This window comes from Amblyomma americanum, chromosome 10, assembly GCF_052857255.1.
Source record: "Amblyomma americanum isolate KBUSLIRL-KWMA chromosome 10, ASM5285725v1, whole genome shotgun sequence".
Taxonomy (NCBI): Eukaryota; Metazoa; Arthropoda; class Arachnida; order Ixodida; family Ixodidae; genus Amblyomma; species Amblyomma americanum.
In genome coordinates this window covers 132,548,637-132,566,612 of record NC_135506.1, presented here as the reverse complement: position 1 = coordinate 132,566,612, position 17,976 = coordinate 132,548,637, and the positions used below count along the sequence as shown (strand labels likewise).

Sequence of the window (17,976 nt, the reverse complement as noted above, 5' to 3'; positions counted from 1 at the left end):
CCATGTTCTAGAGGTCCTTGCTGCATGACTCATCGCCTTTGTCCATGACCCGGTATCAGCAGTAGTCATTGTGGCGACTCCGCATCTCATACCACCATGCTCCATAGTACGAAGCATCAATAAGGCGGCTTTCAAAATATGCGGCAAAGCACCACGGCTGACACCGGCGAGCCAAAGTTATATGACCACCAGGACACGCCGGCCTTGCTGGGAACTGCAAGCCGATACCATAGCCACTCGAGATACACTAAGCGAGCTGCTGAGGACCCGGTGGAACCGAATCCAGTGGTTCCGACGTATAGTGCTATCTTTTAACAGAATAGAGGTTGGAGGAGGGCCGTATTCCACTTCACATCCAACTCACAAAAGAACAGGAAACCGCTTCGAGGTGGCCTCAAACAAACATGTACCGTAATTTAACATCGTAAGCAAAATTCCCCCGAACAGTCTATTGGACCACTTGTGCGCTCTGCGCGGAAGTGGAAACGCTACGTCGCACCTCGTGTGGATGACAATGCAACACGAAAGTCCCTGATATACAAAACCACCTGAGTAACAGTGGCGGGAGGCTTTGTCGAGCCGAAATCTTGAAGATCAGTGACGCCTTCTGGATAGGGCGAGAGCTGCTGCAGTCTCCGAATGGGCTCTCGACTAGGGGTCAACCCGGTCGCCAGACAAGGAGTCTCAATAAACGCTTTTCATTACTGCGCTTATTTCCTTGGATGTTTTTTTTTACTTAGACGTATCGTCTGGAGCCGTGCATCACTAACCAGGTGCCACTACGTAGCATTAGGAGACCGCAGTGTACAGCGATCACCTTGAAGATCAACCTGGATTGATCGACACTGCCTCTTTCGCCGCAGCAGCAGCGGGTGCACTGGACTAGGGCACTTCTCACCAAGCTCGCAAAGCCTCTACTGAGCTGTGAATCTTTTTCATTAATTTGCTGTAGCTATGGCGAGGAAGAACCAGCTCCGACAGCGTAGTGTTCGAACGCGTATTGTTGGCGTCAATTTTAATTCTGTTAGTGTGAAAGCACTATTCCAGACGTATCAACCCCGCGCCAGAATCATATCTCCTCTTGTGCGCGAAAGGTTGCTCGGGAAGAGCAACATGGGTCTCACAATCACTACTGGTGGCTATGATATAAACACCCACCTGCCAGTGCAGTGGCGCGTCGCTTAACCGCTGCGCCACTGCGCTGGTTGTGAAACTAGGACTGGCCATGATCTATGACTGATAAGTAGAGAAAGAACAATTCAGCACATAGGGGCATTGGCTCACTAACGCCATTGCGTCGTACCATTAATGCGGAGCATAAGTGTACCTTGCAATTGATGAATGCTCACCTTTCGCACGGCCACTTGGTTTAACTACGCTAAACCGTACCACTTTTTCCTTTCAACTTCGAGGGAATAAAGTTATCGTCACAATATTTAATCGTTTCCTTGAGGTTTCGTCATAAGTAATTAGTACTGCAAGAGCTTTCCGCAGTGTAGCCAACATCATCACCATCATCAGCAGCAGCATCACTATGCACACTGCAGGGCAAAGGCCTCTCCCACATCTCCCAATTAACCCTGTCCTGAGCCAGCTAGGGCTGCCCTCTGCCCGAAAACTTCTTAATCTCATCAGCCCACCTAACTTCCTGGTGCCCTCTGCTACGCTTGCCTTCTCTTAGAATCCAGTGCGTTATTTTGAGGAACATCGGGTGTGTTGCCTTTGGATACATGCCGTGACCAAGAGCATTTATTCCCCTTAATTTTGTATCATATGTAAGCCGAGTGCGACGTGGGCCGACGTTATATGTAAGCCGAGTGCGACGCATACTCGCATTCTATGCCTGCGTCGTGCCTGTTCTGAACTTCTATGCCCTTTCCCCTCGCGGGTATAAAACGAGCACGAATGAACACCACGTCGGCGTTCTTGTGCGAAACCGGTCGCGACTGTCACTCTGCGCACACAGCTAACGATAGATTTCGCCTAGGATGTCATTAACCTGTGTTTGTTCCATGACCCACTGTGCCCTCTGCTTGTATGCAACGTTACGCCTATCGTTTTCCTTTCCGTAGCTCACCGCGTTGTCCAAAATTATTTGTATTAATCGATGCTTGTAATGTCATCAACCCGACTGTAATCCTTGGTTACAATACGCGTCTCTGCGCGGTTGACAGTGGTATGCCGGATGGTATTGAAAGAAATTTATTTTTAGAAGCGTGACTGTTAACACAGCCCACAGGGCCATGAGATCGAAGAATGCGTTCTCCTACGCGTCTGCCTTTATCAATTCTAGGCAGGCGAGAAGAGCAATAGGAGATATTAATCTATTTGCATAGCCGCCCTTTCTTAGCTTCACAACTCCTTTTTTTTTCGACCCACTCACCGGTAGTCAAAGCCGACACCGTATTCTGTCCTCTGGTGCGTCTTTGCGGTCTCTAGCATCCTCGTGAAGGTGGTATGGAATGGAGCGGCCAGACTCGCTGCACTCTTGGTGTTCATCGAGTCGAAGAAGGAGAAGTCACAGAGGCCATCATGGGGAAACACGTAGGCCTCCTCCCCTCTGCCGAAGGTGCACACCAGAGACCGCTGCGTCAGGAGCTTCGCTGCGCGGTGGATGCATGCTTACTGAAGCCTTGAAAACTTGATTTATGCGTGGTCACTAAAAGACAATATTTTGGCACTAATTGAGCAGGGCAGTCCCGGAAAGCCAGTTATTCTGGTATGTTATGTTATGTTATGGTATGTTATGGTATGGTATGGTATGGTATGGTATGGTGTGGTGTGGTATGATATGGTGTGGTATGGTATGGTATGCTATGCTATGCTATGGTATGCTATGGTATGGTGTGCCAAGGTACGCTGTTGTAGACAACGCGTGATGTGGTGTGGTGCACTATAGCAATAAGCGTTTATCAGGCAGGCAGCTTGCCGTCAACCAGTTAAACGCTGGGCGCGTCAGCGAAGCGCCAGTTGCCCGGTGGGAAAAAAGATAACATTCCTCTCTGCCTCCATATGATCCTCAGCATACCTTGAATTTTTGTGGCCGTTTTTTTTTCTCCCTACCTCACCTGTGTTAATTTTATTTCATCTGCCCTTCTGTCCTTTGAACTTTTAAAGCTGTCATGTTTTTACATATTTCTGCAAAGGCTTGGGCCGCTTTCTAGTTTAGTTTCCAAACTCATGGCACTCTTCGTTTTCTTGTTCTTTTTTATTTTCAAGTGGTCTTTTCGCAGATTTTCTGTTTTAATTGTTCTTTAGCGCTTTTGACCTAGTCACTTAAAAGCCTTGTCGTTTGATGGATTTTTTTCTATTCAATTTTTTGCGCCTTTAACATTGTCTCTGTTTTAGCGGTGTTGGCTTTCATCAGCTTTCTTTCACATCATTCTAACAATTCTTGTATCATTGGTTTGTTGCTTGTTCCCATGCCTCAACCTCTTGGTCTTTGTACCTTTCTCTCCTTTGTGGGTAATGGTTAAAAAGATGGTGAATCATGTAATTTTATATCATAAAAGAAGTGGGCGCAAAACTTGGACAAGGACCGTGAAGAAATACAAATGAAGACTGACAAGCATGTGATTTTGACTCGTTTCATCCTAGCATAACCTCACGCATGGGTAGCTCTGCCCTCTTTTGCAAGTCAACTTTCTGTCACAGCATAAAAATGCGTTTCTGTTGTCTTGACAACTAAAGTGTTTTTGTTCAGCGTAGTTGTGTCCACTTGTCCTTGTCCGTCGTGCGACGGCACTTCCTTTCTCAGAAAATTTACTAGTCAACTCGTCCAGCTGTATATTGTGGCTTTATAGACTAACTTTAACTAAAATTCTCATAAATATGAGTTACTTGATGTCTCCCAGTCCTAGGGCTATTAGAAGGTAAATACAGCCACCAAAACGAATTAGTCTTGGAAAAGCTACACTGTTCATTAGAGGTGTATCGAGCCACTTTCGGGATAAGATATTTTTCAGGCGCGTTCTTTATTGACATCAGAGACGTCCCAGTATTCTACCGTATAGCGTGCTCTCGCCGTCACGGTGTTGCGCACAGGAGGAGTGAAGCTAAACCAAGTGTAAAGAGAAATAGAAAAACTTGAGAAGCATGCAACTAACACCGATTCGGGTGAAATACAGACGGATCGCAATGTAGATGAGTCATGTAATATGCTTGTATCTTTTTCTAACGGTATTTACGGCACTCTTTTCTGACTAGAACCCTACAAGCAGCACCAAATAATTACGAAAGCTTCGATTTCTTATGGCGCATATAAGAAATATCAACAGTGTACCCAGTTAATGCACACATCTAATAAATCAAAAGAATAAAATAAGTTTCATGCCAAAAAGCACCCTCGGAACAAGAAGGTCGAACATCATAAATTTAAACCTGAATACCATTAAAATAAATTTATTGTTGCTCAAAGTAATTCTCCCGGATAACATTTCGGCAAATAACGAGGGGTAGGAGCAATGCTCATCACCGGAATGTTATAATCAGGCGAATGCTTATCCAAAATATTTAATTGAAATTTCCTGCTTTCAGGTGCGAAGTACAGCACTACTCCCGTACGCCGATGTTAAGCGCATGGCGAACCATATCACACTCTCACTATATTCTTTTGTCCAAGAAGCCAACCCGAGATAACGGACGCCATATCTGCAGTCAAGGATAACGGCACATGCGTAGTAGGCGAAATAAGCACAAAGCCTGCAAAGCCAGACATGTCATCATTTTTCGCATAGCAGCAACCTGGCGTTACTGATTGGTGAATTAAATATATACAAGGAAAACAGAAAAAGTACCCGGAGTGCGTAAATTACCTAGAACAGATAAGCTCAATAATTGCTGCCATATCTCAGTCCTGCTTATCTTTTCAAAAATACCTGACCGTAATTTAAATAAAACGCATCTTCCGTGTCCCAATTTGGACACGTTAGCCTCACGTTAGACAAGAAATCCGTTTGAAAGCGGTAGGTGTCATCACCAAGGTATCCTCAAAACTGCCGAGCAACCTGTCCCCACGAAAAAAGCTCTCCATGAACCTCGAGATAACGCTACCATCGTTACTCTCCCAGTTGACAAAGGCAGCTCTAACGTAGTAATCACTACGAGGACAAGGCTTTGGCGCTGCTAAGCAGTAGGTCATATTGTCACCGACAAACGGGCGAAGCACTCAAACCAGGTTTAATTAGAGGTGCTGGGAGTACAAGACGGCAGGGAGCTCGAGCGAGGAAGAAGACGAATCCCCTAGCCCCTCGAGTGCGCAAGGCATGGCAAGTCCCATCTAAAACAGTTCGGCCGCGGTATGACGCCACTGGATTGCTTGGTACTATGGCATTACTCCCCCTCTCTGAAGGGCAACGACTCGGTGCCGCAACAATGAGAAGCAGGAAGGCAAGAGACGGCGAATGTTCCGGCGGCTGGTGCAGACACGCCTGAAGCACTAGCGGGCGTGGTAAGGCTTCATCCGTGCGACATGGATGACTTCGGGTGTCGGCCGTCTTGAGGAGCGGACTCTTCCCTGGGGGACAACTTCATAGTTCACCTCACTGACTTGACGAAATACCTCGTAGGGGCCAAAATATCGGCGCAGAAGCTTTTCGGAGCGCCCACGCATGAGGATTGGGCTCCAAACCCAGACTTGTTCGCCGGGCTGGTAGATAACAGCTCGGTGGCGGAGGTTATAGCGGCGAGCGTCGAGGGCTTGCTCGTGTCGGATGCGCTGTCGGGCGAGTTGGCGGGCGACCTCGGCGTGACGAACGAATTCGGCAGCACCCATAACAAATAAGGTACTACTAGTCTGAAGCAACATGGCGTCCAGCATGGTTGTGGCTTCGCGACCATGCACTAAACGAAATGAAGTGAATCGTGTCGTTTCTTGTAGAGCAGTGTTGTAGGCAAATGTGACGTAAGGGAGTATGGCGTGCCAGTTGCCGTGGTCTGCGTCAACATACATGTAAATCATGTCGGCGATCTTGTTGAGCCGTTCGGTGAGTCCGTTCGTTTGAGGGTGGTAAGCTGTTATTTTGCGGTGACTTGTGCCGCTAAGGCGCATAACTTCCTGCGTAAGGGCTGAGGTGAACGCCGTTCCCCTGTCAGTTACAACGATGATGGGTGCACCGTGAAGAAGCACAATATTTTGAACGAAAAAGTTCGCAATTTCGTCAGCGGTACCACGAGGGAGATCATTAGTTTCACAGTACCGGCTGAGGTAGTCGGTGGCGACCACAATGTAGCGGTTACAAAGCAAGGACTCCGGAAATGGGCCGAGTAAGTCCATGCCGACTTGGTGGAAGGGGACTTGTGGCGGATAAATGGGCTTCAGTAGTCCGGCTGGCTTAGTCGGCGGCGTCTTTCGACGTTGGCACTCGCGGCAAGTTCTGACGTAACGCTGGACAATTGCAGCAACCCTGGCCCAATAGCACTTTTGGCCTATCCGCGCCAAAGTGCGGGAAAAACCCAGGTGCCCAGAAGAGGGGTCATCATGGCACGCCTGCAGGACTTCGTCGCGCAAGGCCGCAGGTATGACGAGCAGATAGGCAGCTTCCGTCGGGTTGTAGTATTTTTATAGAGAACGGCATCGCGCAAACACAATGATGACAGTCCACGTGAGAAGATTCGCAGGGGAGACGCAGCGCTTCCTTCAAGATACTCAATAAGAGGCCGCAGTTCACTGTCGTCCCTTTGGTGTTGAGTGCGGACGGACGTGGAGATGGCGCCGAGAAAAATAGAATCGTCATCAGGATCAGCTCGGTAATCCTTGATAGGAGCACGAGACAGGAAGTCGGCATCACTGTGCTTCCTACCGGACTTATAAACGATGGTGACATCGAACTCTTGAAGGCGAAGGCTCCAGCGTGCAAGGCGTCTCTAGGGATCTTGCAGGTTCGCCAGCCAACAAAGCGAATGGTGATCACTGACGACTCTAAAAGGGCGGCCGTATAAATACGGGCGAAATTTGGTCACTGTCCACAGAATTGCCATGCATTCTTTTTCAGTAGTGGAATAGTTCGCCTCCGAGCGTGACAAGCTGCGGCTTGCGTATGCGATGACACGTTCGATACCATCCTGCCACTGCACAAGGACCGCACTGAGGCCGATGTTGCTGGCGTCGGTGTGCAGTTCAGTGTCGGCTGACTCATCGAAGTGGCCAAGGATGGACGTGCTCTGGAGACGAGTGCGGAGGTCTTCGAAGGCCTGTTGTTGCTCCTGGCCCCAGAGGAACGGTTCGGCATCTTTCGTGAGGCGGGTGAGGGGCTCAGCGATCTGGGAGAAGTTCTGCACAAAACGCCGATAATAGGCGCAGAGACCCAGAAAGCGGCGAACACTGCGCTTATCGGTTGGCACTGGAAAAGCAGCGACGGCGGCTGTCTAATCGGGGTCAGGGCTGACTCCCTTAGCGCTCACGATGTGGCCGAGAAATTTCAACTCCTGGAAGGCGAAGTGACACTTTTCGGGCTTGAGGGAAAGACCGCCAGAACAAATTGCTGCGAACACAGCGCGCAGGCGCCTCAGGTGCTCTTCGAACGTGCTGGAGAAGATGACTACGTCATCTAGGTACACTAGGCAGGACTGCCATTTTAGATCGGAAAGCACGGTGTCCATCATCCGCTGAAAGGTAGCAGGAGCCGAGCACAGGCCGAAAGGAAGCACCCGGAATTCGTACAGGCCATCCGGTGTAATAAAGGCGGTCTTTTCCCGGTCGCGTTCGTCCACCTCAATTTGCCAATAGGCACTGCGTAAATCTAGTGACGAGAAGTACGTGGCGTGGCGTATGTGGTCCAGGGAGTCATCAATGCGTGGCAGAGGATAAACGTCTTTTTTGGTGACTTCGTTTAGACGCCTGTAATCAACACAGAACCGTAGGGTTCCATCTTTCTTCGCCACTAGAACAACAGGCGATGCCCACGGGCTCGTCGACGGTGGTATCACGTCGTCTTGGAGCATTTCTTGAACTTGTAGGCGAATGGCATCCCGTTCCTTCGAAGAGATCCGATAAGGCGGCTGGCATAACGGTTGCTAGTTTGCGTCAACTATAATGCAGTGCTTTATGAACGGAGTCTGACCAACCTTGGACGTAAAGGCAGAACAGTCGCGGAAAGATTCGATAATGCTCTCGAGGCCACGTTTCTGATTAGACGTGAGGTTCGGGTTCACGTCGGGTTATATGGGAGTGGTCGGTGCCTCCACTGATGCCGGGATTTCGGACAGCGAGTGCTGTCCCGCGAATTCGCTAAGTTCTTCGAAATACGCTATAGCTGTTTTGCCAGGCAAACACTGGGGTTCAGAACCAGAATTGGTCACTAAAAGCTCGGTTCGCCCACGGTTCAATTCAATAATTCCGCGAGCTACACAGACTTGCCGACCCAGGAGCAGTGAGATGTTGGTTTCAGCGATGCCACGAGTGCTGGGGCTGTTATCACACTCGACGGTAACAAACATGCTGGCTCTGGACGGGATCAATACGTGGTCGTCACAGACGCATAATTTAGCCCTACGTGGCTCGGTATCATCGCCGACAGGGCTTTCGGTGGAAAACGATACTATTAGCTCCTGGAGGTTGATAACGACACCGTACTCCTGAAGAAAATCCAAAACTAGTATAAGGTCTTTGGATCACTCGGGTAACACAGCAAAGCAGCCAGGGAAAGTAACACCGCGGATCTGGATTCGCGAAGTGCTGACACCGATCAGAGTTACCACGTGGCCACTAGCTGTTCGGATCTGCGGGCCAGAGCAAGGGGTCAGAACCTTCCTCAAGGCCGTGGCTAACCGTCTGCTCATTACAGAAAAATCGGCGCCGGTATCCACGAGTGCGGTAACGTCGTGGTTGTCGGCGGATACCGGTACTTCGGCGGAGACCAGTCGGTCTCAGCGCGTCGTCTAGGTCGTCGGTTGAGGTCGTCGTCGGTGGGAGCGTCGCGGTGAACCGTCGGGTGGAGGCTCTTGACTCGGTATTGTAGCGGCAGCCCTACCCCCGGAGGATGCCGTCTTCAGTTTCCCCGACGTGGGGACATGCCTCTGAACTGGCCAAAGGATGACGGGTGGCCGAGCGAAGAGAACCGCCTTGGGGATGGCGATCGGGACTGGCGTCCCTTCGAGGTCGAAGATTGAATGTTATCAGCCAAGTACTGTTCGATATCCCGTGGTATTTCACCGTAGCGTGGTCGAAGTGCGTCACGTGAAAACCCCCTTAAACCCATTCTGCGGTAGGGTCAGTGGCGGAGGATGTGGCCGGGCTCCCCGCAGTGGTAACAGAGCGGCCGATTGTTTGGCGTACGCCAAACGTGCGCTTTGCTCACGGGTGGCCTGAACTCCTGCGGCACGGAGGGTACAGTTGCGACTGGCTCCTGCAGGTATGGCACATGAGCGACGGGGGAAAAGGCTCGCATCGCTGGCCCGGGACTTCATAGCGCCTGGCTGAACGTCATAACGGAGGGCGCCGGGTGTGGAGCTGGGGGTGGCTGCACAACTCGTCGGAATTCTTCGCGGACCACGTCCTTTACGGCAGCGACGCTCACCTGTGGAGCTTCAAAGCGAAGTTTCGCCAGTTCGTCGCGCACAAGGCTTCTTACAAGCTCCCGAAGATCCTCGGCGGGCAGCGACGTAGGTGTGTACTGGGAAGCGGCTGCTACAGTAGGGTGACATTCGTAGTGGGCGCCCCGTTCCTCCGGAGAGCGCTCGATACCCATTGCCTCCTTGGTGAAGTCGGACCCTGTTCGTGGCGGGTCACGGACCAGTCCGGCAAATAGCTGCTCTTTTACGCCACGCATTAAGTGGCGTACCTTCTGGGCTTCGGGCATAGCAGGGTCGGCCCGATTGAACAGTCGCGTCATGTCCTCTATGAACATCGCGACGCTCTAATTCGGCTGCTGTGATCTTGAGCGCAGGGCTATTTCAGCCTGCTCTTTTCTTTCGCTGCTGGTAAATGTCGCTAGCAGCTCTCGACGAAAAGCCTCCCAGGTGGTAAAGGAAGCTTCGAGGTTCTCAAACCACGTTTTGGCCGAGTCCTGCAGCGCAAAGTAGACGTTGCGAAGCTTGCGCTCGCCGTCTCACTCATTGAAACCCGCCACTCGGTCAATGCTGGCCAGCCAGTCTTCGACGTCCTCAAGCCTATCACCGTAGAATGATGGGGGCGACCGAGGCGTGTGGAGGACGAACGGCGGGGCATTCCCGGAATGCTGACTTGTCTGGCTAGCCGTAGCGAACGTCATGGCACTTGCTGGTCTTGCGAGTTGTGCCGAACTCTGTCTGTAGGCCTCGCAGGCGGCGGCTCGCCTTGTGGACTGGTGCTGTAGCCACGCGTTGAGAACTGACGTCGAGTGTCCTCGAGGTCAGCGTACATGGACCGTTACCCAGTACCTCCACCAATATGTCACCGACAAACGGGCGAAGCACTCAAACTAGGTTTAAGTAGACGTGCTGAGAGTGCAAGACAGCAGTAAGCTCGAGCGAGGAAGAAGACGAATCCCCTAACCCCTCGAGTGCACAAGGCATGGCAAGTCCCATCTAAAACAATTCGGCCGCGGTATGGCGCCACTAAATTGCTTGGTACTGTGGCAATAACAAATGCTTCCCAGTGATCCAACCTCGCAAACCAAAACGAGCCTCAACAGAAAATATGCAGAGATATTCTGTCGGCACCCGAATTTCAACAGCATCCACCTCATTTCCAGAAATGGTTCGGCTTGATGCTTCTACACCCTACCTAAACTTCAGAAATCTGACATCCCTCTAGGGCCAATTGTGGACATCACCCTGTCTCCCCTGAAGCACCTTTCGGACTGACTCCACAAGGCACAGGCTTAACTCTTCGACAGAACACTGGCTCACGTGCGACACGGCGAACATTTCATCCATCCTGTGCCTCACACCTGGCAAAGGGGGTGACGACAGCTTTATCTCTTTTGATGAGGTGTCGTTATCCACCTGTGTTTCAGTGCTCCTGGCAGTGTTCTTTGCTCGCAGCGCACTAAAGAACAATAAAACTGCACGAGCAAACACCTCTGAGAAACAACAAGAAATTCCGCAAGCGTGATTTTTTTTCTCCGCAGTACCAATTTTTTTTCAAAGACAATTTTCTAGCAAAATACCGAAACTGCGATAGCGGCTTGCATTTCAGTCACAACAGTGAATTCAACTATGGAGGACATCGAGATGTGGCACTTCACACCTTCGGTTTGGTTTGGTTTACAAGGCTTAAATGTCCCAAAGCGACTCAGGCTATGAGGGACGGCGTAGTGGAGGGCTTCGGAAATTTCGACCACCTCACTTCCTGTCCTCTAAAAGATAGACGTGGTACGTATTCAGGACAATTTCGTATGGACGACGAAGGCAACAGTTCAAGACTAAGTATCTCCGCGACCCTATCTGCTTAGGACAGAAAACAGGAACACCCTACGACGTAACCGACAGCACATCTGAAAAACAAGAGAAGAATGTCTGCCCAGAGGAGCAAGCATAGAGTATGAAGACCAGAGTCAAGTAAGTTCCACAGAGCATGTAGTACGTAGCGGTGAAGAAAGGAAAACTGCTATAGCACAGCGGCCATCTGCAGCTCACAGCTCACCAGATCACAACAGTTCACATGAGCCGATGACTTAGGCGGAGATCTGCCGACGCATCGAGCGCATATATTCTCTAGACTTCCAATAAATACCCGAGACTTTCATTTATGTGTGCATTTCTCTGTACTCGCATCTGTTCTACTATTTCTGAATACTCAGAATTCTATTTTCCTTGCAGAAGGGAAAATGTATCGATATATCCAACGTCTTAAGCAGTGGTCGTCTGGCCGCATTGCCCAGATCCACGGGGTGTAAAAGGAAGCGCAACGCTTTAGAGGTAGATCTTCGCGTGCCAGCCAGTGTCATCGTCTTGCAATCTGATCTAGATACTACTTCGTTAAATAGAATGAAAAATGCATGCATTTGAATCGAAGCAAGAACTGAAACGAAAAAGATTTCTTGCATTATGAACTCAGTTATATCGAGGTTCAACTGTAGTAGGGCGCAACTTTAAAAAAAACAGTTGGTAACAATGGGCCAAAGTGCGCTGTGTCCTGTATTACTCCACTCTCCAATTATAGCAGTAAAAGATTGGTTTGGTGTTTCTGCGGTTTAATGTCCCAAAGCGACTAAGGTTATGCGGAAAACAGCAGTGAAGCGCTACGGAAATTTCGACCATCAGGAGTTCTTTAACGTGCACTGACATCGCACAAAACACTGGTCTCTCTCTCTCTCTCTCTATATATATATATATATATATATATATATACATATATAACGAAGACACAAAACAAAAAGAGCAGAGCCCTATACCTTCTTAATAATCGCCAGGAACTATGGCGCTGGCGCTATGAACCGCGATAGTGTATCGGCGTTGGCGTTGAGAGACCTCGCCTTATGAATGATCATCAAATTGAATCTCTGCAATGCTAATGCCCAACTCGTCAGGAGGGCGCTCTGAGGCGAAATCGGTCACGAACTTCAGCTGGTTGTGGTCGGTGACCACCTCGATTGTGGTTCCGAACAGCCAAGTTTCCAGGCGCTGGAGAGCATAGATGATCGCGTAGGCCTCGCGTTTGTTTGTTGCCCAGCGACGCTGAGTCGCGCCTAACTTTTTGCTCAGGAATGCCACGGGGTGCCCCCGACCTTCGGCTTTGTTTTGCGACAGGCAAGCGCCCACGGCGAACTCCTAAGCGTCTATAGCGAGCATGTATGCTTTGCTGGAGTCCGGAGGGAATAATACAAGTCCACTCGCAAGGCACTGTTTCACCTGTTCGAATGCACTATCCGCCACTTCAGTCCAAGGTACTTAACTCGGCACCCGCCGATTTTTCATATCGTTGAGAGGCAAAACTATCGAGTAGTAGTTCGGTACGTAATCTCGATAGTAATTTGCGAACCCCAAGAAACTGCGCAACTCTCTCTAGTTGTTTGGTCTGGGGCCTTCCCGCACTGCTGCCACTCGCTCGGGATCAGAAGCGTGCCTGCCAGAGCCTACAATGTGCCAAAAGTACTTCACCTCATGCTGCGCAAACTTGCTTTTTCCCGCATTGGCCGTCAGCCCTGCTGCAGATAAGGCCGACAGCACCCTCAACCAGTGCTCTAAGTGCTCTTCCCATGATTGTGAATGCGCAGCCACATCATCGATGTACTCACACGCATAATCTTGATGTGGCGTCTAGATCTGGCTCATGACTCTTTGGAAAGTCGCTCCCGAATTCTTCAAGCCGTACGGCATTACTCTCCAGGCGTACTGCCCCGGTCAATCACAAATGACGTGCACTCTTGGGGGGCCGGATAGAGGGCTATTTGCCAGTGACCCCTCAGCATATCGATCACTGTGATGTAGCTTGAACCCGCCACCTGATATAACAGCTCGGTCGCTCTTTCCATGGGGAACGCATCCTGCTCGGTCACTGCATTTACCCGGCGGTATCGACGCATAGAAGCACGTCTTTTTTTTTGCGACGCACGCGGCTTGATGTGCAAACCCGCTCTCTATGAGAAAGGTCAGACCCCACTCCATTAGCTCCCTTTCCTTCTTGTCGACCTCATCTCGAAGCATCAAAGGGACCCGGTACGCGTGAACCCGGTTGGGCTCATCGTCCTCTCTTAGACGAATCCTGTGCACACCCGCCGTGCATCTCTCCGGCGTTTCGGAAAAGGGGTCGCTATGCTGCTCCACGAGTGCGTGCAGCAAAGCCCACTGCTCCGCAGTGAGGTGGTAGACCTCTAGCATAACTTGTGAACGACCTGACTCGAACAACGAAGGCGACGCCGGGAGTTCACCGAATTTCTAGTCCTCCTCTAAAATCACCCCAACCGCGTTCACCCGCGTTACGTACGGTCGGAGCCGATTCGCATGAATACTCCTCCTAGACCCATCCTCCGTTTGCACGAGATAACTTTAAGGCCTCTATTTATGCACGATGCTCGCTGGTCCTACCCATTTGGCTGCGAGCCTCACTGTGTTATCGGATCATTGAATGAGGACCTTCTCAACTCTTTGGAAATTCTTTTGCTTAGTCATCCTGTTATAAATCAGCCAGTATCTTGTCTGCGTCGCGTGCGCTGACGCAGCGGCCCATTCGTTCGCTGCTGCCAAATTATCCCTCAACTGTCAAGGTACTGCTCCCCGGGGACGTTGAGACCATCGGACACAGCCCACCCTCCAGACCATGTCTTCTAAAGGATGGTCAGCAAGAACGGGTACCCGGCCGTACATCATTTCAAACGGACACTGACCTGTCGTAGCGTTCGGGACCTGCCTGAATGCCCAAAGAAGGAATGGTAAGTGGCTGTCCCAATTACGACCATGGGTCTGAATTCCCTCTGACAGCATGCTTTCGAAAGTGTCGTTAAACTTTGCTACAGTCCCATTACTCTGCGGGGGTTCGCGAGTAGACAATGGCGGTGCCGCCCCCATCCTTGCAAGGACCTCCTGCGTGAGGTAGGCCGTAAAATTTGTTCCTTGATCCGAGCACCAGTTTCCGGCACCCCCATTCGTGAAAATGATGACGATGATGAATCAACTTTTCTTAAGCCCGAAATAAATCGCTTGTGCACGCAGGCACCATACGGGGTGATTTCCTAGTTACGGGACCCATACGTTTCCAGCATCTTCTGGCCCCTGTCCGTCAGTGCATGATGAATTGGTAGGGCGGGGCTGAATAACAAGGTCTCCCATCGCTCAAGCAGTTGGGGATTGGGTTGTTGGCAGGAAGGGGAAGAGTTTTGTGCACTCTGCCAAGACGTGCGGCAGGGTGCCCTTTTCTCGTGTGCAAAAAAGGATAGAGCATATCGTGTTCCGTAGGGTACATGCGGTTCATCAGTACGGGATGCGCAAGCGATCCCCCCTGCGCTCGACGCAGGATAGTCTGTTGTTGCCTGGTGAGTTTGGGGTGCGGTTCAGGCAGTGTGCACCTTTCTTCGCTGTACATCTGGATAATGTCCCGGAAGCTGGTGACCGGGGGCGGTAGCTCTTCCGGCTCGTGCTCGGCCCGGACTGACATTTCTCGTGCATGGTAGTCGGCGATGATGTTGCCAGCTACCTGCGAGTGAGCCAGGACCCACACGAGCTCTATAACTCTTCCCGGCGGCTTGCACTCGAATAGAATGGCTCGGGCCGCGGAGGAGATGGCCCTCTCTGCGGAAGCTTCCGCAGGCTGTCTTTGAGTCGGTGACCACGGTGTCCACGGTCTGCTGTGCGAGTGCAAGGGCCATGGCCGCTTCTTCGGCAACTGCGGGGTCTGTTGTCTTCAGCGACGCGCTGACGATCAGCCTGTCTTTTGACGTAACCACCACCGCTGCACGGTCGCTGTCTTTTTGGAGCAAGGCGTCCGAGTAGAGGACCCTAGGGTTCTCTTCTAGCTTCCGGGCTATGAGCTTGGCCCGCGCGGTGCACCTCTCGTCGTCTTTGCCTGGCGTCATGCGTGGTGCGCCTCTCGTCGTCCTTGCCTGGCATCATGTCCCGGGGAAGGGGTTTGGTCTGAATGGTCGTCTTCAAGTCCCCCGGAAGGGCCGCCTTGACGGGTACTGGCTCGATCTGCCACCCTACCTTGCGTAGGACGGCTCGTCCGTGTTCCGTGTGACTGAGCCGGAAACTCTGATTAGAGAGGTGGGCTTCGATAAGCTCCTTCACCGTGTTGTGGGCGCCTATGTCTATCAGTCTTTGCGTGGACGAGTATATGGGCATGTCCAGTGCTTGCATCGTTGCCTTACGAAGCATCGTGTTTAGAATGTCCCTATTCGTCTTCGTCAGCTGGAGATACGGGGCGGAGTAGGTAACCAGCAACACAACGAAGGCACGTACCAGGCGCATGGCATCGTCCTCTTTAAGTCCTCGGTTTCTGTTAGATACCCTCCGACGCATACTAAGTATCTGTTCGATTGTAGTCTTGATCTTTGTGACGGCGGCGTGTTCCTTCTCGTCGCTCTGAAGTAGTAGGCAGAAAATCCTAATCTGCTGTGCTGGCTTGATGACCGTTCCGCCAATGGTGATGATCACGTTCGGTGGCATCTCCTTCTTGGATTTTCCTGGTTGGATCATGAGCAGCTCTGATTTCTGGGGAGCGCACCTCAGACCGCAAGACTGCATACTCGTGCATGGTCGTTGCCGCCCGCAGCAAGGGTTCCTCCCTCCAGGCTTCGGACTCGGCTCGGGTCGTCCACACCGTAATATCGTCGGCGTAGAACGCGTGGTCCACGCCTTCGATTTGCTCGACTAGATCAGGCGGGGGCAGGAGGGCCATATTGAAGAGCAGGGGCGCAAGACTTATCCTTGCTGGGTGCCCCTATCGCCGAGCTCGACAGGGTCCGACTTCGCCCCTATCCTGAAGGTCGCCGCTCGGTTTGACAGGAAATCTTTTACGTAGCCGAATGTCTTTCGGCCACACCTTGTCTTGCTCAGACTTTGCAACGCACTCGCGTGGCACGCGTTGTCAAACGCTTCCTTCAGGTCAAGGGCGAGTATCCCGCGCGGCGCGTGCCTCGTTGCGGGCTTGACGACCAGTTCGTGGAGTTGGATCAACATGTCTTGGGTGCTGAGATGTTGCCTGAAGCCGTACATCGTCTCCGGCATCTGATCCGTTTCTTCGAGGAGCTTCTGCAGCCGGCGAAGGACCATGCGCTCCATCACCTTCCACACGCAAGACGTGAAGGAGATGGGCCGCATGTTATCTATCGTGAGGGCCTTGTCGGGCTTTGGAATAAAGCGGACCTCGTCGTCCTTCCATTCCTTCGGCAACTGTGAGCTCTCCTAGGCTTCGTTTCTGTGCTCTAGGAGGCTGCGGGCCGCTGTATCGCTAATGTTACCGAGTAGTTTGTAAGTTAAGGCGTCCCTGCCGCGTGCACTCTCTTGTTACTGTCATCTGTCGTTGTCCACAGTTCCGTCATGGTAAACGGCCGGTCCAGCTCTTCGTTGCCGGGTCCTTCGTACATCTCGGGAGCCGGGTGCTGGCCTTTCTCTTTGTTTAGGTACATCGCCTTCAGGTCTTCCAGGAGCCTGCGGCCATCTACCTTGTACGTGTTCAATACTTTGGTGAGGTTGCGATTGGTCGCAGTTTTGCTACTCAGTGGGTCGATCAGATGTCTAAAGAGACACCACGTCTTCCCCGTCGAGAGCTTGCCCTGCAGGCCGCCGCAGGTCTTCAGCCAATTTTTTCTACTTAGTCTTGCCGCATACTCAGCGATCTGTTTGTACAAGACTACTATACGCTTGGCCAGATTTCTGTTGTGTCTCTCACGTTTCCAACGCCGCGTTAACGAGTGCCGGCCCGCCCACATGTGGGTCAGTCTAGCGTCCACGTACGGTGTATGCGACGTCCTTGCGATTTCTTGGGTAAATTTTTGGAGGGCCTTCTTCTGGTGCCTCGCCCATTCGGTGTAGGTCTGTTGTGTTACAGCTTGTCCTAATTATTCCTCGGACGCCTCTTCTTGTTCTTGGGTAAACTTTCTCATTTTGTCCCAATCCGTGGTTCGCGCCGTCTCCAGCAGAGCCCGATATCGGGAGCCTCGGATCGTGATGACGATCACGCTTCGGTCAGACCCCAGGTCCACTGCTTCTCTTCTCCAGGAGTCGTCTAGCGTGCCCGATAACCACGACAAGTCTGGCGTGGTGTCCCTCGTGACACTGTTGCCTCTTCTGGTGGTTACGTCCGGCTCCTTCAGGAGGGTCATCTCGTGATCCTCCATTGCTTTGCCCAGCGCCTCTCCTCTCTTGGACTGGAATTGATAACCCCACGTTGTGTGAAGGGCATTAAAGTCGCCGAAGATCAGGAGTGGCCTGGTTCCCGCCAACTATTTCGCCTTGTTAACGATGCGGTCAAATTCGTACTTCCGTTGAAACGGCCGGCAGTATGCGCTCATTACAAATAAACTGCCCTAGATGCCAATTTCTCTCGCATGAATTTCGACCAGCGTGTGCTCGTATCCGCCCTGCGGCGTGACATGTTGAGTTGCCGCCACGTTGCTGCGG

General features: G+C 51.5%; 1 protein-coding gene across 1 annotated transcript in view; it reads right to left on the bottom strand.

The window, feature by feature from the left end:
- LOC144108723 (uncharacterized) overlaps positions 1-17,976 on the bottom strand; it is a 161,151-nt gene that overhangs the window by 107,397 nt on the left and 35,778 nt on the right. Inside the window, exon 8 of the mRNA XM_077641893.1 lies at positions 2,384-2,603. Coding sequence (XP_077498019.1) covers positions 2,384-2,603 — 220 coding nt within the window. The remainder of the gene's footprint in view (positions 1-2,383; positions 2,604-17,976) is intronic.